Consider the following 23,900-nt stretch of genomic DNA (forward strand, 5'->3'; position numbering starts at 1 on the left):
TGGGCACAGCCCCAAGGCTGCCAGAGCTCCAGGAGGGTTTGGGCAATGCTCTGAGGGACAGGGTGGGATTGTTGTGGTGTCTGTGCAGGGCCTGGAGTTGGACTGGATGGTCCTTGTGGTTCCCTTCCAGCTCAGGGTATTCCAGGATTCTGTGAAACCCTGTCAGAGCATCCCAACATGTTTTCAGCACAGTTCTGCTTCCTTGGATCTCCCACTGTCCCCACACACAGGAAGATGGTCGAGGTGACCCAGACACAGCCCAGCAACCCCCTTCACCCCTGGCTGGGCTGTGGCCCTGCTGTTCCCTTTGCACACAAACCACCTCCCATGGCTTTTCCAGCATCACTCCTGGTGCTGGGCAGGTGCCCAGGATTTGTGGGGGCCTGCCTGGGGAGGCTCCAGGTTTCTCTTTAGACTCCTTAAGGGCGAAAATGTAGTTGTGGTACATCCAACCTGTGACAACATCCCCCACATGGAGGTGTTCCCATGGAGAGAGGGCACTGTGCAGGGCTGGGAACATGGTAGGAAAACCTCCACCAGCCCTGAAAACAAACAGGGAGGAGGAGGCAGATTTTTGACCACAAATTCTTGCTGTTTACTAATTTATTTTTGCCAATCAAGCAGCAGCTGTGGGCGAGTTGGAACCTTGTTGCTCCTCTGCTGAGCAGCAGCAGTTGGGGACCTCGGTGCTCGCTGCAGCCAGAGGAGGAATCCGTGGTGGGGGTGGTTGGACGTGTGGAACTGTGGCAGTTGGAGGGATGTGAGTGTGGGGAGGCTGCCAGGGGAGAGGCCGGATCTTTTATTAGAGCAACTGATATGGTTGGGGAAAAAAAGCTCCAAAGCAGATAAGCTTTTGGGCTCACAAGTCTTTATTCGGGTCCTAAATAGAAACAGCTCAGTCAGATCACTGGGTTTATTTTAATCAATTTTAGATCTGGAAAAAAAAAAAAAAGAAAAAAAGAAAAAATCAACTGGTGAGCTGAAAAGCTTTTTTTTTTTTTTCCCTCTCTGATGTTTTTCCCCCCTTTTTTGTTTTGTTTTCCGTGATGCCCCATCGCTGCAGTGGGGCTGGATAGTGCTGGGAGTGCCTTGGCAGAGATGCTGGATCAGGTCATGGCATCCCCAATTTTGGCTTTCCACATCCCCCAAGGACAGGTTGTGTGAGATGCAGGCCAGGATTCCTGGATGCTCTCCCAGGCTATTGAAAGCTTTTGGGGAGATGTTTCCTGGCTGCTTTGTGACTCCATTTCCCCACCGGAATTCCGGAGGGGATGCTCCCACTCCCGCATGGGATTTGCCCCTGGGTCACTGCAGCCACCCCAGTCCTGCTGGCAGGACCTTTTGATGTCCCCAGGCTGGAGATGCTCAGCTCTGTGGGCACCAGGGATTTGCCTTCAGCCATTCCCAGGATTCATCCTTCCCTGGAGGATGGACATCAGGCCCCCTGACCGCTGCCTCCAGCCCCTGGAGATCTCCTCTCCTTGGGAAACACATTGTTTCCTCTCCCTGAGGAGAAGGGAATGATGTTGGGTGCCTGTCCTTCTTGCTGGTGCACCCAGTGGGACCAGCACCCAGTGGGACCAGCACCCAGTGGGACCAGCACCCAGTGGGACCAGCCCCCAGCCCCCAGCCTGGCTTCCCTGCTGGGGGCACAGAGCTGCCCTGGGCTCTTGCAGGAGTTGAAGGGGTAGGAATCCTTCCTGCTGCCCAAGTGACCCATCTGCGGGAGGAAAGCAAAAGGATTTGACCAAGGGGTGATGGAAAGGTGGGAGAACAAGGACTTGGAGATGCTTCCCACCTGCAGCCCCAGGCACTGGGATGTCCTGCTGTGTCTGTCTGACCCTGGCCAGCTTGGGAAGGTGGAGGAGAGCAAAGGCTGCCCTTATTAAGAACATGCTGCACTCTGCTACTGCTGTCCATTCCCTTGCTCTGCCTCAGTTTCTCTCTCCCAGTCAAGCAGACGAGGGTGTTTTTCCCCTTCCATCCCCAAGTGTTTTGGGATGGGTGAGGTGGAGGCACCCAGCAGAGGCCCTGTAAGGGGCATTTCCCTCCAGACCACCACAAATACCAGCTCCAGCACGTGCAGACTCCACCAGTGCTCATGGTCCTGCTACTTCACAGTGTCATGGAATTATGGAATGGTTTGGGTTGGAAGGAACTTTAAAGGTCATTTAGTCCAGCAAACCCTGCCATGGGCAGGGACACCTTCTACCAGCCCAGGTTGCTCCAACTTGGCCTTGGACACTTCCAGGGATTCCAGGGGCAGCCACAGCTTCTCTGGGCAACCTGTGCCAGGGCCTCCCCACCCTCCCAGGGAACAGTTTCCTCCCAGTATTGAACAAATGTGACAAAACTGAAGAGCTGCTGTGACGATGGAAAGATCCCACCCAGAGGAGGAGGCAAAGAGGATCCCGGGGTGTCCCAGCAGCTCTCCAGGCCAGTGGCACAGAGGGGCTCTTTCTCTGGGACCACTGATGCTGGGCTGGGCAGATGGGTGGTGGGAATCAAAATGCAAACCCTCTTGTTCTCAAAGCTCTGGGGCTGGTGCTGCTTGGTCGGGGCTGCCCTGAGGCCGCTGGTTTTTGTCTCTGTGGTGAGTGCTGAAGCTCTGCCCTCCCGTGACTGTACCAGTGTAATTATCCCGGGGAAGGCAGAGTGGTGGGAAGGGCTCGTTTTTGGCTCCGTTGCACTAAAAGGGCTTCATCCTGGGGCAGGAAACACGGGCTCTATAAATATTTGATCCACTCCTTGCAGCAGCGTGACCCCCGCTCACACCTCCCCCCTCCCACAGGGACGGGAGACCTGGAAACGTTTCCCACTAAAAGGCCTCCGAATGCCCCATTCCAGGGGCGGGGGGAGCAGGGAGTGGGTTCGTCCCTTGGCAGAGGTTTTGCTCCTTTCGGAGGCTGGAAGCCTCCGGCTCTTTTCTTTTCCCGGTAAGCCGAGCCCAGCGGGGCCGGGCCCAGTAACCAGAGCTGGGCAGAGCTCGGGTCAGGGCTCTGATCTCTGGCAGATCCCAGACGTTTCCTTTCATGTTGAAACCTGAGCTTTATTGGTGTGGGGCAGAGCTAAGCACTTCCAGACGGGCTAAACGCTGGGAACCACATCCCAGTGTTCCCAGTGGGGGCTGCATTTGGGGTCACCCCATTGCCGGGGGCCGTCCCGTTCTTCCTCCCTTTGCACGAAACAGGATTAACATCCAAAACCCCGGAATTTTTAAATAAAGCTGCCCCGTGCAGGGAAAAGTGTTTTGTTTTGGGGGGGTTTATTGTTATTTGTATTGGGGGTTGTGGGGTTTGTTCGTTTGGTTGGTTTGGTTGATTTTGGGGGTCTTTGTTTTGGGGGTTTTATTGTTATTTTTATTGGGGTTTGTGGGGTTTGTTTGGTTGGTTTGTTTGTTTGATTTGGGGTTTTTTGTTTTGGGTTTGGTTTTTTGTTGTTGTTGTTGTTGTTTTTTTAATTTCGATTTTATTTGCCTTTATCCCACGTCAGGTTTGAGTGCTGAGCACCCCTGAGTAGGGCGAGGGGAGCGGCCGCTCATCCTAAAGGGGATTAATTGCATTTCCAGACGAATAACTGCAGCAGATAAAGTTCAGGGCAGATAAATAAAGGTTGAAGGCTCTTTGTGTGTGGACTAGAAAGAGGAAATAGCTTTATTTCCCTCCCTCCTAATTCGAGCTCTGCAGGGAGCGGGAAATGCCGACCTGCTCCTGAGCACCTTTGGAGGGCGATGAGCCGGTTTTTTTACAGCTGGAAAATGTGGATTAAATGATTTTTTTTGACCTCAGCCACCTCTGTCTGGCTGTGGGTAGAGGTAGGATGTGGCCCCAGGCGGCTGCTGGGCTTTCCCTGTGCTGTGGCATCACCTGCCACCCCTGGGCACGGCGGGGAGTCCGGTGCGAACTCCCCACCCTGCTCTAATTCCTCCGGAGAGCTGAGTGATGAGGCCAGACAGCAGAAATTGGGTTACTCCTGGCGGTGGGAAGCGCTTCCATGTGCTCCGGGAGCCGCTCGCCGTTGGCGAGGAGCCGGAGCCGGGGTGTTCCCACCCCCTCGGCAGCTCCAGCCCCGGGGTGCTCGGAGCCCGATCGCCCCCCCGCGCTCTATTTTGGAGGTGTGAAAAATCGGGTATTTAAGTGTCTACACTTGGCATTTGCACCTCTTTGAAGTGCTGATGGATTAACTCTCGGGATCCGGAGCCTCCCCCCGGTGAGGGTGGCACGGCGTTCCCGGGAATTCACTGCACCCGCTGTCCCTACATCCCGGTGTGCTCCTCCCCACATCCCAGGTGGGTTTTGCTTTAGGATCTTGTCCTCAGGCGTGGTTTCGACAAGGATTAACCCCCTCTTCCCCACATCCCATGTGGGTTTTGCTTTGGGATTTTGTCCTCAACAAGGATCAAATCCCTCTCCGGGCTCCATCCCACTGTAGGGGCTCACAAAACCAGGGGAGCTGGGAGCGAGGGACATGGAAAACCTCTCTCCATCCCCGCCTTGCTTTAATGCACAGGCTGTTAAATCCCTGAGTCCACAGGGCTGGCACCTCCCGAATATTTTGAGTGCTCCTGCCTGCCCTGTCGGTGCTGTGACACGGGAGAGCCGGGAATTCCAAGCAGGGAGGGAGCAGGATTAGGTTTCCCCCTCTCCGGCCGTGCAGTGGCCAGTGGAGAACAAGGGCTCCAGTGTCTGAGGCTCCAAACCATCCCAGCACCTATTTTTCCTTCCCCCTTCCCACTGCTGGAGTTGGAAAGGAAAACCGAGCCTGGAGAGAGGATTTCTCCACGGGGCTCATGGGCACTGGTGTCTTTTCCAGCTGCCAGGGAAAGAAACGGGCTCCCCTTGGCAGCAAAAATGGTAGAAAGGGGGGGAGGGGAAAAAGCTCCTTCCCTATGTGAGGCTGGGAGAATCCGTATTTTCTGTCGTTCTGGAGCTGGTGGGCCTGTGGAAATGCCAGGGATGCCCTCGGGTGACCTGGGAAGTGTGTAATCAGCCCAACCATCTGTCTGGGAGATTTGGGTGCAGCTCAAGCTGTCGCCAAAAAACCACCCGGCTCCCAGCAGGGCCGTGCTGGGGCTGCCGGTGGCTTTGGGAGGCTGGAGGGAGCTCCCGAAGGAATCAGCTGCTCCTTGGGGGGTTGGAAAAAGCCCCTCACGAGGCCAAGATAACCAGGGAGCTGTTTATTTTCACCTCTCCTCGGTGGGCAGCAGGCAGGAGAATGAACGGAGGTGCCATGTGAAGTGGCAATAATTAGTTCAGGTCCCCACCAAAAGCCTCTCGGGGTAATCAAGGAGTAATTAGGAGAGGGGAGGCTGCTCTCCAGCCCAGTGCAGCACCCCAGTTCTTCCCCACCCGTGTGCCCTCACAGCTCCTCATCATCAGGTTTATTTTCTGGGTGTGCAAAACTTTCTGGCATCTCGAAAGTTCTTGAGTCTTTGGGGGATTTTTTTTTGCTTCTAGTTTTGGGGCATTAAGGTGGAAATTTCTGGTCTTTCTGCTAAAGGGGGCTGGAAATGAGCTTTTTTTCTCTGTGTGTCTTTTCTGGGAGAGGCAAGAGGTTCAGTCAGTGCCCTGGGGAATTGAGGGGCTACAAGAAAAAGTTAAAAATAAAGGAAAAAAAATAAAGGGGGAATCATAAAAAATAAAAGGAAAAGGAAAGGTCTCCTCACTGCAGGCACCACCAGACACGACACAGTCCAGGTTCCTTCTCCCCTTGGCCTCTCCACCATCCCTGGCTGGACTTTTATAGGTCTGTCTGGGGGAAAACTCTGACTTTGAGCCCAGAATTCCATCTGGGAGAGCGGGGGGAGCAGGGAAACATGAGCTGCTGGGACAGCAGATGTGGGGTTGAGGGTGTGAGCCGTGGATGTCCCTCTGCAGAGATGGATCCTGGTCCCCAACCCCCCCCTTCCCGGGCATGGGAGAGCAGCCCCTGCCCCTTCTCATCCCTCCCCTGAATTAGTGGCACTGCTTTGGAGGTGGGTAAACTGAGGCACGGGGTGACTTGTCCCCCGTGTTGCCCCCTCAACAACACCAGAGGTGTTGGCCTTGGCCAAACTCCACCTCCACGGCCTGGATGGGGAGCACGGGACCACCTTCTCCTGGGGCACATCCACACCCGCGGGTCTCCCTGGAGGAGCCCCAGGCCAGACAGGGAATGTGTGAATCCCAAAGCGCCAATTCTCACCCTCCTGCAGCCGAGGAGGCCGTTTGGAAGGTGTTAAAGGCCGTTGGGAAGGTGTTTAACAGACACAGCAGCCGTCCTGTGCCGAGCCTCGAGGAAGGGCAGGAAAAAGAATGAATATATATATATATATAAAGTCCTATTTTGCAGCTTTTTGGAGTCTCAGGGAGGCGAGGGAGCTCTGAAACGAGCCTTTGTGGAAGGTGAGAAAAGCTCGAGACAGTTTTGCACGTTAAAGCTGCAATAGGATTACGGAGCAGAGCAAATTAAATCAATGCCCTAATGAGTGGGGGAGCTCCTGCCGGAGACGGCGGCTCCCACCGCCAGGAGGGGGGTCCCGGGGGCTGAGACCCACCCCGATCATCCCTGGGTGCTGCTCCGGGCTCTGTGGGCAGCCAGGGAGGGCAGGACTGTGCCAGGGAGGGCAGGATTTTCCAGGGAATGCCCGCGTCGCCATGGCAATGTGCAATCCCTCGGGAATTAATGAGTCTGGAGTGAATCCTCGGGGTGGAAAAGAGCCGGGCCTGGCCAGCTGGAGCGGGGAGGTGGAGCAGGGCAGGGGGGGCGGGTGCCCCATGTGCCATGCTCTGCCCAGCCCGCGGGTTTGCCCCATCCCAGGCAGGCTGTTCCCACCGCCCCCAGGGATCAGTGGGATGCTCTGGACAGCAGGATGGAGGGCACTGTGGGTTTGGGGTGTTTGGGGGAGCGGGTGCTCCAGGCACAGGGCTCTCCACACCCCTGGGTACCCGGGGGGGGTGGTCTGTAGAGCTCAGCTTTGTCTTGGCTCTTTCCCTCTGCCGCCTCAGCCGGACTTTGGGAAACCTCCTGCTCCCTTCTTGGCTCCACCAGCGTCATCCAGGGCTCCCTCAGCCTTGGCCAAACCCCCAGCTGTGGGGTGAAGTGCCACGTTTTGAGCCGCTGTGGATGCACAGGAGCCAAACACGGGGGGGTCCTTGGGGTACTTTTAGGGTTCGGGGGGCACCTGCCGGCCCAGGGGAACCCCGAGGAGCCACCTCGGGGCTGATGCGACCCCAGGGCCTCCCTGGGCTCGGCCGTGCCTCTTCTTTGCAGGCAGCAGGAGGTGAGGGCTTCTGTTTGTGTGTTTGGGTTTCTCTGCTGCGTCTCCCGGAGGTGGAAGGCGGAGTGTGCCGGGAGAGGTGTGAGAGACAATTCACGCCGGGGGATTCGCGGCTGTTCGTGCCAGCCCGGGCTCGGGGATATTTATTGTGCTGGGGGGTGAGATCTGGCACTAATCCATGGAAGAACTGGGATAAAAAATGACGGTGGAGGCAGGCAAAACCAAGGAGGAGGAGGAGGAGGAGATGCTGTTTGAAGAGCTGAGCCTGATCCAGGGCACCTGGACTCGGTGCTTCTTGATATTCCCCGAGGGATAGCGAACACTCAGGAGTGCCTGTGTCCATTTTTGGGATGTTCCCACATCCAGCCCCGCTCCATTCTCCTCCCATTCTCCGTGTTGGCAGCAGGGAGTCGATACAAAGCCAGAATAATTGCTGCTCCTCGCTAAACGTTAATGATTATTTTACTTGCATAAAATAAGCGGCCTATTAAATCCAAAATGCGCCGGGGTTTGGGCAGCTGTTAGTCAGGGGCTTAATTAAGCTGAGGAACAATGAACTTACACAAAACAACTGGCTGGTGCTCCCATCACATCCTGGGAGTGGGATCTCCAGCGGTGTGAGCACCCAGCCCCATTCCCACCAGGATCACACGATCAACCAGCTTGGAAAAGACCTCTGGGATCATCGAGTCCAACCTGTTTAAGGTGTTTAAGCAGAGACTGGACGTGTCACTCAGTGCCATGGGCTGGGTGACAGGGTGGGGTTGAGTCACAGGTTGATGATCCCAGAGGTCTTTTCCAACCTGATTGATTCCCTGATCCTGTGTCTGATGGGACATGGAGGTGTTTTCCCGAAGCAGCAGCTCCTGGTGACACCACTTTGCTGCTTTCCAACAGACCTATTTTTAGCTCCCAGCCTTGGATGGAAGAGTGGAAATTCAGCAATGTTTTGTAGCAGGAAAAAGAATTGTGGAGTGTTTTAAGGTTCAAGAAACAATGTTTTCATTCCAGTTTCATGTGAGAGTTAATATTATTTCGACTGTTTACAGAGTCCCTAAGTCACGTGTTGGGATGAGTTATTAAGGTTTTCTATATAAAACACCAAAAAAGGGCTTTCAGGGGGTGAATATATCTCATGGAAAATATTGAAAGAAGCAACATTTTTCCCGTGATGTGTTCTCAGTGTAAATGTGTTTTCCTGGAGCACGAGGCTTTGGGTCCCTGATGGATTGCTGACCCTGGCTGTGTCCTTCCAAGCTTTCCAGTGTGGTCAGATCCAGCATCACCCTCAAGGGACACAGCCCAGGGTGCTGTTTTTCCTGCCCATTGGCATCACTCCATCCTGGCAGGACCAGTCTTGTCCTCTCCCCATGCCCCTGTGGCCCCCAGGGCTGAGGGGCTGCTCTGGGAGCAGGGATTTGGGCTTCCCAGAGCTGGCTCGGAATCCAAACAGACTTTGGGACTTTGGTTTTTTGGTTTTGCTGTGGGTTTGGAACCAGAATGGGAAAAAGTTGGGAGGCAGAGACAAGAACCTGTGCTTGTCCCCAAGGGGTGTGGAGGGATGGGACATGGAGCTGGTCCTTGTGCTCTCCTGCACAACCTTGGCCCGTTCTCCAGGTGCTTTCACGCTGACTCCATCCCCCGTTCCCTCTTTCCCTGCCCAGCTGTTGGGATGTGGAGCACCCCTGTGTCCCTGCTGTTGCTCTCCACACCCATCCTTTCCCCTGCCCCAGATGTGCCAGAGGCTGCTGGGTGGGCACAGATGAAATCCCTCCCTCCCCAGCCTGCCATGCCAGGTCTTCTCCCAGCAGGAGCCTCCTGATCTCCAGCCCCACGTGTGGTGCAGGAAGAGGCCCGTGGGCTCCTCGGGATGTGCTGCTGGACCTGGAGGGAGGAGATGTGGGGGCTCCTTGGAATGCTGTGCTTTCCTGGGGTTCACCCCTCTGGAATTGCTCATCTCTGCTCTCCGTGGATGCTGCCACATGTGCCAGGGAAAGGACTTGGCCACCTCACCAGGCACGACCCAAACCTGTGTCCTGGCTGCCTCGGGGACCACCACATTTCACGTCGTGTTTTTATTTCCTCTCCGATTCCCTCAGGGGAAACTCCTGAGCTTCCATCCACAAGCCAGGAGGGCTGGGAACACCCACAGCCTGGGGCAGATCCCTCCCAGTCTGCTGGGACAGGGGCCGATGCTCCCACCCTCCACAAAGTCCCGCAGGCAGCAGATTCCACGACTTCAGTCAGGATTCTCCCCCCACCTGAACGGCTCCCTCGGGAGCTGCTCCGTGGTTTTGGACATCTCCCTCTCTTCCCCCGGATCCCATCCCATGAGGCCATTTAATTCCAGCCCTCAGGAAGCAGCCCCCAGCCCCAGTTGAGGGGGAAGTAGCCCCCAGCCCCGGCTCGGGTGGATGTGCTGGAGGACACCACCCATCCTCGCTCCATCGGGATGCGTCGCCATGGAGGAGGCGGTTGCCATGGCGACCGTTGCCATGCCGTTGGCTACCGGCTGAAGGGCCTGGGAGCATCCCAGGGAGGTTCCCCAGCCTCTCCCGGTGCTTAAAGATGGATTGATTTATCTCCCTCCCGGGCTGAAACGCTCTGCACTCGAGAGCGTTTTTGCCACGGCAGCACGTTCAGGGTTCCACCTTCGGGGAATTTTAAGGGTCTGCAAATGCCCTTCCGAGGAGTGGGAACACCCTCAAAAATGTAACACCCTCAAAAATGTAACACCCTGATCCTCCCTGCCTGGAGAAGGAGGAGGGGAGGGAATTTAGGGGGAACAGGGAATTTAGGCAGCCCCAAATCAGCCCCCCCGGGACAAGCACAAAGACACGGGGGGGGGGAGGGGGAGGCTGAGTGAGACCCCTTACCCCAAATTTATATTTTTTCACCTGTAAAATGGTGTCACCCACCTCGATAAAGGGAGAGAAGAGGGAGGGAAGGGGCACCCGCTGTGCTGGGTGGGTGAGGTGTGTGGACAATGGAGAGGGACTGAAGCCTCTCTAAGCCCCCTGCTCGGCTCTGATGCTCCAAGCCAAAGGGGCTGAGCTCTCTCTTGCTCTCCAAGGCTCTTAGTGCAGGATTTGGGTGTGATTTGTGCTGTTGTGGCCCCTTGACTGTTGTTCCTGGCCAGTCCAGCCAGGCTGGGGAGCAGAGGTGAAGGGGGCAGTGAGTGGTGGGTGGGTTTCATCACCTGCTGGCCCTGCTCAGCCCTGTGAAGGGCTGGAAAAGGGTCCTCTGGGATGGAGTGGGGGATGTGTTTTTTATCCAAGCTCACTGTAGTTCCCACGTCACTGCTGAGATCCGAATCCTTTGTGTCTGGCATTTATTTTGGGTCATTTAGAGCACTGAAGGAACATTCATTGAAATGTGACTTTCCGGCCCTGCCCTGTGGAGTCTGCTGTGCATCAAGGCTTGCTTTTGCAGCAGCAGATCCGTGACCTTTCTGGACGCTGGAGGAGTGGGATCAGGGCACTTGGTTGGGTTCTGGACGGTGCCAGAGCCGGATCTGTCCCCATGGCACAGCAGTGGTGGCTCGTGGGGCACAGGAACGTGACAGGAGCAGTTCCCTGTCTCAGGACAGTCCTGGTGCAGAGCCAGCACCTCGCGGGGCACATTTAAACCTTCCCACTCCTTTTCATCTCCCACGGACTTGGACATCCCCAAAAATGATGCAACCCCCCAGCCCATTGTGAGCCCGGTACCTCCAGCGGCTTTGCCTCGAGCCCGGGTTTAATTTCCCTAATGAAGGCGGGCGGGAGAGGCAGCGCTGAGCTGGTTGGAGAACCCCTGCCAAGAGCCATTAGCTGGGAAGTTGTAATTGCGGGGATGGAGCTGCTGGCCCTTGGCTCAGAGCTGGCTAATAAACGGCCCTCGGCATCGCGGGGCAGGGGGTGGGGAAGAGGGAACAGCGCCAGGATGGGCGTCACACCGGGGTTTGCTCCCTGCCCCGAGGATTCTTCCCCGGCCTGGCTCAGTTTTGGACACCCGGAGAGGCTGCTCAGAGGACCTGGAGTGCTGGAGTGTGTCCCTCACCCCAGACACGGGAGGAGGCTGAGCCAGATGTGGATGTGGCTTTATGACCCCCAGACAGACATAAAATGTGGATGTGGCTTGTGTGACTCCCCAGCCCTAGACAGGCATAAAATCCATAAAATGCCCTGGAAAACCTCCCCTTGGGTCCTACAACACTCACTGGGGCAGCAGCTCCATCCCTCCTGTAGGACAATCCCATCCCAGGGGACTGAGGGCTGCAGGGGATGGGTCCAGCATACCCGGGGCTCCCTCCGGCTTCCCTCGGGCCCCGTGGAGCCTGATGGGTCAGGGATAAAGTCTGGATGAAGTTTCTCTTTTGGGACAAATCCAGGCAGCTGCGGCTTTGCTGCCGTGGGGGATGTGAGGGGTGGGCAGGGGAAGCTGTGACGGGTCCCGGGGGGGGCTGTGACGGATGGGGAGGCAGCCCCGGGTCGGGAGGTGGGAGCTGCCGTCCTGAGTGATTTGCGATTTCCCGGGCTGGCGAACTCAGCATTCCCCTCCCCTTCATCCCTGCCGGGCGAGGGGGACCAGCCCCTCGTTGCCGGGGGGAGGGAGAAGGGACCGTGACCGGCTCGGGGCAGGCGGAGCATCAACGATCTGAGCGGCCGTAAATCCAAATAAACACCGACCGCTCCCGAGATTTATTGCCCGAGCCTGACCCGACACCATCCGGGCTGGGGCAGCCTGGCTGGGAGCAGAGTCACCTCAGCACCTCGGGAGGGGACTTCTTTGGGAACAGCCGCGTCCCAACCCCCCCGTCTGCACCGGGTACACCCGGAGAGGGTTCACAAGGCTTTACAAAGCCAGGCTTTGCGAAGCTTGGCTGGGGCCGTGCTTGCTGCAGTTGGGGTCCCCCCGTGCCTGCTCCTGGCAGATGAAATCCCGGGATGAAGGATGCTGGGAGGAGCAAAGGGTTGCTCAGCATCAGTAACTGCTCGCCATGGGTTTGTATCCAGCTCCCCCCAGGACACAGGAGCGGCTGAGGAGCAGCCTCGGGGATCTGGGGACAAGCAAGAGCAGGGAAGCTCTGCCATCCCACACTTCCCCTCCCCTGAGCAGCGGGAATGCCGCAGCTCCATGAGCATTGCAGCGCGGTGCTTGGTCCCTGGTATTACACGCACTGAGCTGGCCAGGCAGCAGCTGGGGCTGGCCCTGGGCCACCTCCCTCCTCGGGATAAACTTCCAAGCCTCTGGAATGCACACGGGACAGCCCTGGCTGAGCAGAGCTGTGCCCTCCTGCGGGCTGGCTGGGAGGGGCAGCGGGGGAGGGCCGTCCCTCACCTCGGGGGAGGTGGGTGTTGTGGCCCTGGGAGATGTTTTGTGTCTGTGAGGTTGTTCCTGCTGCTGCCAGGGGATCCCTGGGATGTGGCACAGATCCTGCTGCTGCCAGGGGATCCCTGGGATATAGCACAGATCCTGCTGCTGCCAGGGGATCCCTGGGATATAGCACAGATCCTGCTGCTGCCAGGGGATCCCTGGGATATAGCACAGATCCTGCTGCTGCCAGGGGATCCCTGGGATGTGGCACAGATCCTGCTGCTGCCAGGGGATCCCTGGGATGTGGCACAGATCCTGCTGCTGCCAGGGGATCCCTGGGATGTGGCACAGATCCTGCTGCCCGTGTGTTTGCACGGGGTGGGTCTCTGGAAGGGGACACAACCAGAGCAGAGGGAAGGCTCCCAGCTCCAAACGTGTCAGGGAGCCACAGGCAGCAGGTGGGAGCTGAGGATCCATCATGGGAAGGTTCACTGTTGGATTTGGGGCTGGACAGTTCTCAGAGCCATTGGAACATCGTCCCTCATGGCATCGCTCCGGGCTCTGATCCCGGCAAAGCACATCCAGGACATGCAGTGCATGGATGGATGGATGGATGGGGATGGATGGGGATGGATGGATGGGGATGGGGATGGATGGAGGGATGGATGGATGGATGGAGGGATGGATGGAGGGATGGATGGGGATGGATGGAGGGATGGGGATGGATGGGGATGGATGGATGGGGACGGGGATGGATGGAGGGATGGATGGATGGATGGAGGGATGGATGGAGGGATGGATGGGGATGGATGGAGGGATGGGGATGGATGGGGATGGATGGATGGATGGATGGATGGATGGATGGAGGGATGGATGGAGGGATGGATGGGGATGGATGGAGGGATGGGGATGGATGGGGATGGGGATGGATGGGGATGGATGGATATGGATGGATGGATGGATGGATGGATGGGGATGGATGGATGGAATGATGGATAGGTGGATGAATGGAAGGTTGGGGGATGGCTGGGGGATGGATGGATGGGAGATGGGGATGGATGTGGGATGGATGGATGGGAGATGGAGATGGATGGATATGGGGATGGATGAATGGGGGATGAATGGAAGGATGGGTGGATGGGGGATGGATGGAGGGATGGATGGAGGGATGAGGGATGGATGGATGGATGGGGAATGGGGATGGATGGATGGATGGAGGGATGGAAGGAAGGATGGATGGATGATGGATGGATGGATGAGGGATGGGGATGGATGGATGGAGGGATGGGTGGAGGGATGGAGGAATGGAAGGATGGATGGAAGGATGGAAGGATGGATGGAAGGATGGAAGAATGGATGGAGGGGGGATGGGGATGGATGGATGGATGGAGGGATGGATGAATGGGGGATGGGGATGAATGTGGGGTGGATGGATGGATAAGTGGGGGATGGATGGATGGATGAATAGGTGGAGGGAAGGATGGATGAAAGGAAGGATGAATGGATAGGTGGATGGATGGAAGGATAGATGGGAATGGATGGATGGGTAGCTGTGGGATGGATGGATGAGGAGGTGGATGGGGGCTGCTGTGACATGCTGGTGATTCCCACTCTTGTTTCCTGGTCCCAGCACAGGGAGTTGGTGGCTGGAACTGCCCCATCTGGTCCCAATTGAAGGGAGGAAGAGGCTTGATGGATCCATGTGGCTCCCATTCCATCAGAGCTTTGAGGTCCCACAGGGAGAACACGGCCCTGGGGGAGCTCTCTGGAGGTCAGGGGTGGTCTGGGGGGCTCCTGCACTGAGGTCTCCTCATTTCTGGGTGAGCCACAATGTTTTTGGTGTGAAAACATCCAAAAGCAAATAAAAGCAGCTCCAAATGTTTCTTCCTCCTGCCCCTCAATCCTTGACTTTTTTTCCTTGCATTTGCCCCACCAGTTTTGGTGGCCTGTCTCATATTTATGGGCTCCTTTGGGTGCCATCCCCAGCCTTGTGCCACAGTGGGGTTTGGCCTCTGTGGCTCAGCAAAGGGCTGTGCAACTCCCAGCTCCCTGGGGATTAATTCTGGTGGATAACAAACTCCTTTAGTGTTTGAAACTCCAGGATGGTGCCTCATCTCTGGGGCAAAGGCTGAATTTCCCAGCGATTTGGAAACCCTGTGGTGTGTTGGAGACTGGCAGGACACAACCAGGGGATGCAGTGACAGGGGGGAACTGGGACAGATCCAGCCAGGAAAAGCTCAGTGGCGTTTCCAGGAGAGACAGGCACTTAAAAGCCCGACTCCCCTTGACCTTCCCGAGAGATTTATGTCCCCGGGAATGTTCTCACGCTGTCACCGGGAGCGTGTGACACAGGGGGCACCTCTGCGGGACCCCTGGGCAGGGTTTGGCCAGCAGACACCTCCTTGGGCACCGTGAGATCAGGCCCTGGGATCGTCCTCCCACCTCCCAGCCCTGGGCAGCTCACCGCGGGATTCTCCCTCCCTCGCTGTCTGATGGGCTCCAGGAGAAGGGTTGTGGGGACAAACCACGAGTTATGTCCTAAATTTCCGTGTTATGAGACCTCCCGACCTCTCAAAACTCCTTTTTGTTCCAACCTGGAATGAAAACAAAGAAACTCCGAGCTGTTTTTAGGAGGTAAAAGGCTCTAAAAGGGGAAGGGGACCCTTCAACCCCCTCATTTTAAATTGAAGCACCAACCTGGCTCGTTACATCTCGAAACATCTGATGCGATCTCGCAGATCAAAGCCTCCTTGTTTGGCTTGTAATGAAGTGTCAAACCGCTTCCTTGCAACACAAACAGGAGACACTTTGATCTGCAAAACAAGATGTTTAAGAGCCCTGCTAGCGAGGGCTCGCCGTGTTTTAGCAGCACTGCAGAGCGGGGGAATATTTGAAGTCTGATATTGTTTCACATCCAGACTTTCCAAGCTGTGGCAGCTGACGGTGTGTTCCTGTCACACCAGAGCCAGGACGCCTGAAAATCACCGAGAACGAAACAACAGCCAGCTGGGGAACCAGACTGAGCGTTTTACTGCCACTTTCCAAAAGCAGTCGCTGGGGTTTTTTGCCTCCCCCTTTTCCAGGGGGGCTTTTTTTCCGATGGGAAATGTCATCAGAGTCGGCGCGAGCTCGCCATAAAATGTCTGCTGGGAGTTGTTCTGGGGGGAAAACACGATTCTGGGGGTTGTCTGTGCTCCTGCTCCCTCGGTCTTGCTTTTCCCTGGTGCGTTTAACCCGTGCCTTGTCTCACGAGGTGTTCACTGGCACTGGTTTTGTGGGGCTGGAGCTGTGTCTGGGGTGGCACTGGCCCTGATCTGTGGGGCTGGAGTTGGTTTTGTGGGGCTGGAGCTGTGTCTGGGATGTCACTGGCCCTGATCTGTGGGGCTGGAGTTGGTTTTGTGGGGCTGGAGCTGTGTCTGGGGTGGCACTGGCCCTGATTTGGTGTCATTAGCACTGGTTTTGTGGGGCTGGAGCTACTTCTGGGGTATCACTGGCCCTGATTTGGTGGGGCTGGAGCTGGTTTTGTGGGGCTGGAGCTGTTTCTGGGGTGTCACTGGCCCTGATTTGGTGTCACTGGCACTGGTTTTGTGGGGCTGGAGCTGTGTCTGGGGTGTCACTGGCCCTGATCTGTGGGGCTGGAGCTGTTTCTGAGGTATCACTGGCCCTGCTTTGGTGGAGCTGGAGATGGTTTTGTGGGGCTGGAGCTGTTTCTGGGGTGTCACTGGCCCTGATTTGGTGTCACTGGCCCTGATCTGTGGGGTGTCACTGGCCCTGATTTGGTGTCACTGGCCCTGATCTGTGGGGCTGGAGCTGTTTCTGGGGTGGTACTGGCCCTGCTTTGGTGTCACTTGCCCTGCTTTGGTGTCACTTGCCCTGCTTTGCTGTCACTGGCCCTGATTTGGTGTCACTGGCCCTGATCTGTGGGGCTGGAGCTATTTCTGGGGTGTCACTGGCCCTGCTTTGGTGTCACTGGTGCTAGTTTTGTGGGGCTGGAGCTGTGTCTGGGGTGGCACTGGCCCTGCTTTGGTGTCACTGGCCCTGCTTTGGTGTCGCTGGCCCTGATTTTGGGGTTGGAGCTGCTCACTGTGTCTCCCCCTCGGCCCCAGGCTCAGCGCTGGCGCAATGAGAACTACGAGAGGCCCGTGGACCTGGAGGGCTCTGGGGACGACGACCCCTTTGGGGACGAGGAGCTGGACGACGTCTACTCCGGCTCGGGCTCGGGCTGTAAGTGCCCTTGGGGCTCCTGGGAAGGGTCCCTGGCTCTGGGGTTGGTGGGGCTGGGGAGGTTCTTGCCGTGGGATGTGAGGGAGGGGATTGCCCTTCATCCATCTCCACCTCCTGCCCTCTCCTAGGCAAAAGCAGAGGGAGCTGTGCCAGAGGTTGGGCTCAAGTGCCTCTGTGCCCCATGGACATTGGAATGGGCTGCCCAGGGAGGGGGTGGAGTCCCCGTCCCTGGGGGTGTTTAAGCACAGACTGGACGTGTCACTCAGTGCCATGGGCTGGGTGACAAGGTGGGGTTGGGGCACGGGTTGATGATCTCAGAGGTCTGTTCCCACCTGGTCGATTCTGGGATTCTGGGATTTCGGTCTCTGGCCCTGCTGGGCAGGATCAGCCCTTCAGCAGGAGTTCTACGACAGGAGCACGTGTGGTAGAGCTTTCACAGACCCCAGGGAGGGGCTCTGCAGCCCTTGGTTTAGCTGAGCCTGGAACCACTCTGTGCTCTATTTTTGGGGGATGAGGCCAGTCACAGGTCAGCCCTGGGAAATTCTGAGGCAGCAGTGGCTTCACTTTTCTCTCTTCTCCCACCCGTTTCAGACTTTGAGCAGGAGCTGGGGCTGGAGACAGCCATGAGCCTCCCCACAGACACGGCAGTGCCGCCGCCCACCACGGCGGCCGCGCTGCCCGTCACCGCCGTGCAGCCCGTGGCCACCCCCTTGGAGCCATCCCCCGCCCAGGACACCACCCCCGGGCAGACCACGAGCCTCCTCTACATCTCCAGGACCACAGACACACCGGTGATCCCCAGCTGGAAAGCCACCACCACCACCAGCCCCACTCCCAGCGCCCCCCCCGACCACCACGGCGACCACCACGACCACCACGGCGGCCACCACGACCACCCCCCAGGCCACGACCACCACCAGCACCACCGTGGCCACGGCCAAGCCCACCACCACCACCACCACCACCACCACCAGGAGGTTCCTGCCCCCCTTTGCCACCAAGGCAGCCACCACCCGGGCCACCACCCTGGAGACTCCCACCACGGCCGTCCCCGAGACCAGCACGCCCACGGAGGTGGCCACGTCACGCCTTGTCCCCACCAGCACAGCCAAGCCCAGGTCCCTGCCCAAACCCACCAGCTCCAGGACTGCAGAGCTCACAGAAAAAAGCACGGCCTTGCCACCTGCTCCTGCCACGCTGCCACCCACGGAAGCCCCCCAGGTAGGAGGCAGGACCCTTCTGAGGGGCTCGTGGGCCACGTGTGGAGCCAAGAGGTGGCCATGGGAAGCCTCTGGGGTTGAGTTGTCCTGGGCCAGTTGCTCAGAGGGAGATCAAACCAGGCTGGGCTCTTCCAGCTCTGCAGAGAGTGGAACATTTGGGAGTTTGGGGGGAACTAAAGAGTGGGGGGTTTAGCGTGGGCAGGGCATGGTGATGGGGCTGGGGCAGAGCTGATGTCACCCCCAGGGGTGTGACACATGTCCTGGTGAGCCCAGTGCTGCCTTGCCCGGGTGCTCCAGAACAGCTTCCCCAGGCAGGAGGAGTGCAGGGCTGGGGGCACCACATCCCACGGGGACAGAGCATCTTTCCCGGGGGTTTGGTGTCCGGGCTCACCGCTCCATTTCCCAGCTCCCGGCCTGTCAGCGGGAGGCCCAAACGCTCCTCCCAAACGCTCCTCAATTACGACCTGATGGTGCATTTCCTGCCCGTCGGGTGTCCTGAGCAGGGGATTTAATCCACTGATCCGTCTCGCATTCAGAGCCCCTCGGGGGCCCTTTGCGAGCGCTTTGACTGAAGGGTGGAGTGATTTGTCTAAACTAGTCCCTCTTTTCTGCGCACAAACACGAGCGGGGAGCGCTCTGGGCTCTCGCTGACCTTCAATTAATCTCTGTCACACAAACGGCTGCTTGTGGGAAGCGCTGAGCCGTGTGCTGGCCCCGGGCAGAGAGGATATGGAGAGGGCTCCCGCTCGCCCACCCCCTGCTCTGCTCATCCCGGTTTGTGCCGAGGCGGCCGTGGAAGGAGCCGTTTTCCCCACAAAGGAGGGATCCCAGGGAAGTTTGGCTCAGGGATGCTCAGTGTGGTCCAGCTCAGCAGGGACAAGGGGGAAGCTCAGCAGGGATTTGGCCCCGGGGATGTGCAGGAGGCAGGGAAGAGGGATGGAGGGATTGGAGTGGCTCATCTGCCCAGCCTGTGTTTGCTCTCCGGGCTGGATTCCCTTCCTGGCCAGGGGGCTTGGTCAGGGACTGCAGGGATCTGGGCTGGCTCCATGTCCTGGGTGGGAAGGATCTTCCCGCTCCTGCCCTGTGCACAGGGCTGCAGCCATCAGAGCAGGTGGAAGGGAGAAAAGGGGGAGGGAAGGGACCCCATGGTGCTCATCTGATCCTTGTTGCTGTGGAACAAATGCTGGTGTTGTTTGTGTGTAGGAAGGAGGCACCTGTGAGCTGTGTCATCCCCCCGTGGGTCAGGGGACAGAGAGCCCAAAGGAGGGCCTGGGCTCTGGGGTCTCTTTAGGGGAAGCTACAGGTGAGAGTCTGTGCATCTTGAATGTGCTTGGGCTGGGGACAGAGCAGAGTGGTGCAGCCCAGCCCTTTGGGGAGCACCGGGAAGTGCAGCTGTGTCGCTGCTGCAGTGTCATTGCCCAGCTCAGGGAAGGGACATCCCAGTGTTATCCCTACTGAGAGGGCCACCCTGTCTTTGCTGCTGTGATGTCCTTCCTCTAAACACACCGGAGCTGCCGGAGGCAGGAGTCACCCTTTAGTCCTTGTCCCCTGCTCCACCTTGTCCTCTCTCCCAGATGGAGCCGGGGGAGGTGACGACAGCCCTGGACAACGAGCTGGAGGTCCCAGTGAGCAGCGGCCCCAGCGGGGACTTTGAGATCCGGGAGGAGGAGGAGACGACCCGTCCCGACCTCGGGAACGAGGTGATGGCCGTGGTGACCCCCCCGGCGGGACCCGGGCCCGGCAGGAACGCGGACACGGGGCTGCTGGACAACACGATAGACTCGGGCAACTCCGCGGCACAGCTGCCCCAGAAAAACATCCTGGAGAGGAAAGAGGTGTTGATAGGTGAGACCAGGGGCCTGGGCTGGGGGAGGGAGGGCTGGGGGGCTTGGGGGGCAGAGATCTGGGCTGGCCATGCCCCAGGAGAGGGGTTGGTCTTTGGCAGGGCATTGAGGTAGGGCCAAGCCTGGGATAACCCACACTCACCTGCCAAAATGGGCATCCAAGGGCTCCTCATTCGTTGCTGGGAGATTTTTGGAGCGTCCCAGGGGTCCTCATTTTTTTCCAGGAGAGTTTGGAGCATCCTAGGGCTCCCTATTCTTTGCCTTGAGAGTTTGGAGTATCCCAGGGCTCCTCATTCTTTTCTAGGAGAGTTTGGAGCATCCCAAGGCTCCTCTTTCTTTGTTGGAGAGTTTGGAGCATCCCAGGGCTCCTCTTTCTTTTCCAGGAGAGTTTGGAGCATCCTAGGGCTCCCTATTCTTTGACTTGAGAGCTTGGAGTATCCCAGGGCTCCTCATTCTTTGCTGGGAGAGTTTGGAGCATCCCAGGGCTCCTCATTTTTTGCCAGGACAGCACAGAGTTGTGCACGACTTGCTCCTGATGAGCTGGGTTTCCAGGAAAAAATCAGGATGTCAGTGGAAAGATGTGCTGCTGAGTAACACCCAGCCACCTCTGATTGATTGAGGGGAGGAGGGAGATGCCCTGGGAGGGCCACTTGTCCCAGCCAGAGGGGCATCAGAGGTGGGACAGGGGTGCCAGTGTCCCACCAGCAACTGAGGATGGCACAGAGGGGCAGCCAAAGCTCTGGGGGTCTCCAGCTGAGGGTAGAACCCAAATGAGCAGCTCTTGGGGGCCCCTCCTCACATGAGGTTACAGCCTGTGCTGCCTGGTGCTGGTGCATCACCCACTGAGGTGCAGCTGAGAGTAGAAGCCTTTGGGTGCCACCAGCCCTCGGCATCGCTCCCTGGGGAGCTCTTGAACCTTTAGCCCCCCCACCTTCCGTGTCATCTTTCCCAACTGTAGATTTTGGGAGAAAAGCTGCTCCCAAAGCTCTGTGCAAAGCACAAAGCCGAGCTGCAGTCCCAAATGCCCCCTCCCCAGCTGGTCTGTGCCGGGGCCGAGGGTGGCACTGACGGCCCCGTGTTGTGTTGCAGCCGTGATCGTGGGCGGCGTGGTGGGAGCTCTCTTCGCCGCCTTCCTGGTCATGCTGCTCATCTACCGGATGAAGAAGAAGGACGAGGGCAGTTACACCCTGGAGGAGCCCAAACAAGCCAACGTGACCTACCAGAAGCCCGACAAGCAGGAGGAGTTCTACGCGTAGAAGGAGAGCCGGCGTGCCTCGCCCTCCCTCCCTCCCCGCTCCAAACTCGCCCTCCTCCTCTACTTCATCCGGTCTCTTCTCTTTCCCCCTCTCTTTCCCTCTCTTTTTTTTTTTTTTTCTTTGGATCAGACTGTGAGTTTGAAAAAGCAAAAACCCGCAACAGCTGAAGGAGCAAACACATCTTTGGCGTGATGAGACGTCGGGTGCCCGGAGCATCGCCGAGCTCGGAGCGAGCCCCGCCGACCTTCCCGCTGCTGGGATGGACAGGGCAAGGAGCCAGTGCCAAGGAGGCCGTGCCCAGGAGCGCCCTGGAGAGCACAGGGTGGGGTGGTCAGGCTGCCCACAGCGACTGGAGGTCAAGTGGACTTTTCCCAGCACAACGGACTCTGGGATCCGGACACCTTCTCCCAGTCCTGGGGCGCAGGGGGCTTGGTTTGGATTTATCTTCCTTGGTTTTTTTTCCATTCGTAAAGGAGGGAGGTTTCTTTCCCTCTGTCTTGCTTTTATTTTTTTTGTTTGCATTTTGAACGGGGTTGGTTGCTTTGCAGGAATTCCCTCGCTCCCTGCTCCTCTTGGAAGAGAGGACACAACTCCCAGACATGCTTGGAACCTTGGAAAAAAGCACAAGGGGCTGGAATACCTGGCTGCCCCGGGGTTTGCTCTTGGCAAAATAAGAAATAAATACAAACGTGGCCAGTAGGCTGGGAATGATCTCTTTGGATCAGCTTTTCAGAGAGTTTGTGGAGCAGCAAGAAGCGGCACCGGGGGCATCTCCTGCTGCTCCTGCCACCACCCTCCTGCCACCACCCTCCTGCCACCACCCTCCTGCCACCACCCTCCTGCCACCACCTCCCTGGAACAGCCAGAGACCTTCGACCTCCTGAACCTGCCGAGGGGTTTGGTGGAGAAGGGACTTTGCTTAGGCTGAGGTTTCACTGTGACCAACAAAACTGGGCTTGCAAGAGTGCTGGTTTTGGAACAGAGCTCGGTGGGGAGCTGGCGAGGGGTGGAGGTGGATATGGAGAAGCTCAGTCCTCTCCCAGATTCCTCCAGAGTGGATAACAAAGGCGGGAGAGGCAGCACGAGGAAGGAGATGCCAAGGAGAGGTGACACTCTGTCCCCTCAGGGGTCAGGGAGGGATCCCTGGAGGCACCCAGGAGGTGAGGAAGATGAGGCAGAGCTTGGCTGCTACACATCACTGGAAAGCCCCAGGACTGATGGTTTGTGTTCCTTGTGTTGTTCCTTAAATCCCAGTATAACCCCCGGGGCACCAGGAGCCTGATGGCATCTGATGCCATCTGATCCCTGGAACCCAGCAGCACCCAAGAGCTGGTTTCCCCTCTGAGGGTGCAGAGCAGCAGGGCCTCTTCCAGATCCAACTGTGCCTTACAGAAAGGCTGGATTTTCAGGAGCGAGCTCTGCACAGGGAAGTCAATTAGTTACTTCAATGAGTTGGCTTTTAATTAGCTGAAGCGCCGCTCGGGATGCAGTCAAGGAGCTTTGTTTTCCCGACGGTTGTGATCTCGATGGTGTCCCATGGAGACCTTGGCTTTGCTCTTAGTGCAATCTAAACAGGAAAACGGGGCGAAAAATGAGCTGCTTTGACTCTTTTGTGTGTTGTGAATTAACCTGCTCGGGGCCAGTGACACTCTGTCCCCCGAGGGTGTCGGTGGACATGGGGTTTTATGGCCTTGGTGGAGGGTGTGAGACAGCAGAGCTTCTTTGGGGAAGGGATTTGAGAGGCCAAATGCATATTTTAAATATATATATATATATATATACATGCACACTCACGTACATACACAGTTATATATATGAAATCCCTGTAAATTTTCATTGCACTGCATGGGATGGTTGGATGGGATTTGTGGGTGGGCAAATAGGAGGGTTGGGCTACACTCCCTTTGGGGTGTGACCCAAAATGACAGCCTGGCTTTACTTCAGGGTAGGAAACAGAGCCCTGTGCATGGATCAGCTCTAAAATGCCCAATTTAGAGCCGCCAGCCTCAAAATCAGCGTGGGTTTAGGTTCTTGGGAGTTTGGAAATGATCCCATTGGATGCCTTGGATGGTGGTGCTGGAAGGCAGATGGTGTTGAGTGAGTGTGTGACCATTCCTTGGCTCCATCCTTGGGCATTCCTTGGGCTGTGGAGGATGTGGAGGGAAGGAGGGTCCACACAGCTGAAGAGGCTGGTGCCACCCTGGGGGCAAAAGCCACTTTTTCCTGCTCAAAGGGGAGTTCCAACTCAGTAATTGGATGCTTTGGGGGGATTTTTGGTCCTTTTGGGTCCACCCAAGGGGCCCAAGCAGTGGGCAGTGGTAGAAATCAAGCCTCTTCATGATTTAATGAGTTGGGTTTGGCATCAAGGCCACCCAAACCCACCATCTTTTGGAAAAACGTGGAATTAATCCTTTGAGCTTGCATTAAAGAAAAAAAAAAACCTCTCCCAGCTTAATCTTTTTAATACTGCTTTTCTTAGCTGCTTCCCTAATCTTCTTCATTCCTTTTTTTCCCCCCTATTTAATAGTCTGAAGTTCCATAATACAATTTTTTTATTCGCTCAAGCTTAACCTCGGCTCTCTCAGCTGGTGTTAAGTTGTAATCCTGGCACTTAAATCCGTCACAGTTTGCCAAGTGAGGGAGGCTGGAAGTGGGAGGGGGGGAGAGGAGCCAGGGCAGGATCTTTTCTTTGCAGTAATTAAAAGGAGGAGATGAGCACGTGCAAAAAAAAAAGACGTGAAGGTCATTAAAGTGATCATCAGAAGTGATCAAAGTCTTAATTCATCGTTCTTCTCCTTCT

At 57.1% G+C, this 23,900-nt stretch overlaps 1 protein-coding gene across 1 annotated transcript in view; it reads left to right on the forward strand.

Annotated features, from left to right (window-relative positions):
• SDC3 (syndecan 3) overlaps positions 1 to 23,555 on the forward strand; it is a 46,148-nt gene extending 22,593 nt beyond the window's left edge. Inside the window, 5 exon segments of the mRNA XM_032710331.1 lie at positions 16,663 to 16,780; positions 17,372 to 17,622; positions 17,624 to 18,001; positions 19,575 to 19,845; positions 20,934 to 23,555. Of these exon segments, the coding sequence (XP_032566222.1) occupies positions 16,663 to 16,780; positions 17,372 to 17,622; positions 17,624 to 18,001; positions 19,575 to 19,845; positions 20,934 to 21,100 (1,185 nt within the window). The 3' untranslated portion in view covers positions 21,101 to 23,555.
• Positions 23,556 to 23,900: the final 345 nt, after the last annotated feature.

Source organism: Chiroxiphia lanceolata, chromosome 24 (assembly GCF_009829145.1).
Source record: "Chiroxiphia lanceolata isolate bChiLan1 chromosome 24, bChiLan1.pri, whole genome shotgun sequence".
Classification (NCBI taxonomy): domain Eukaryota; kingdom Metazoa; phylum Chordata; class Aves; order Passeriformes; family Pipridae; genus Chiroxiphia; species Chiroxiphia lanceolata.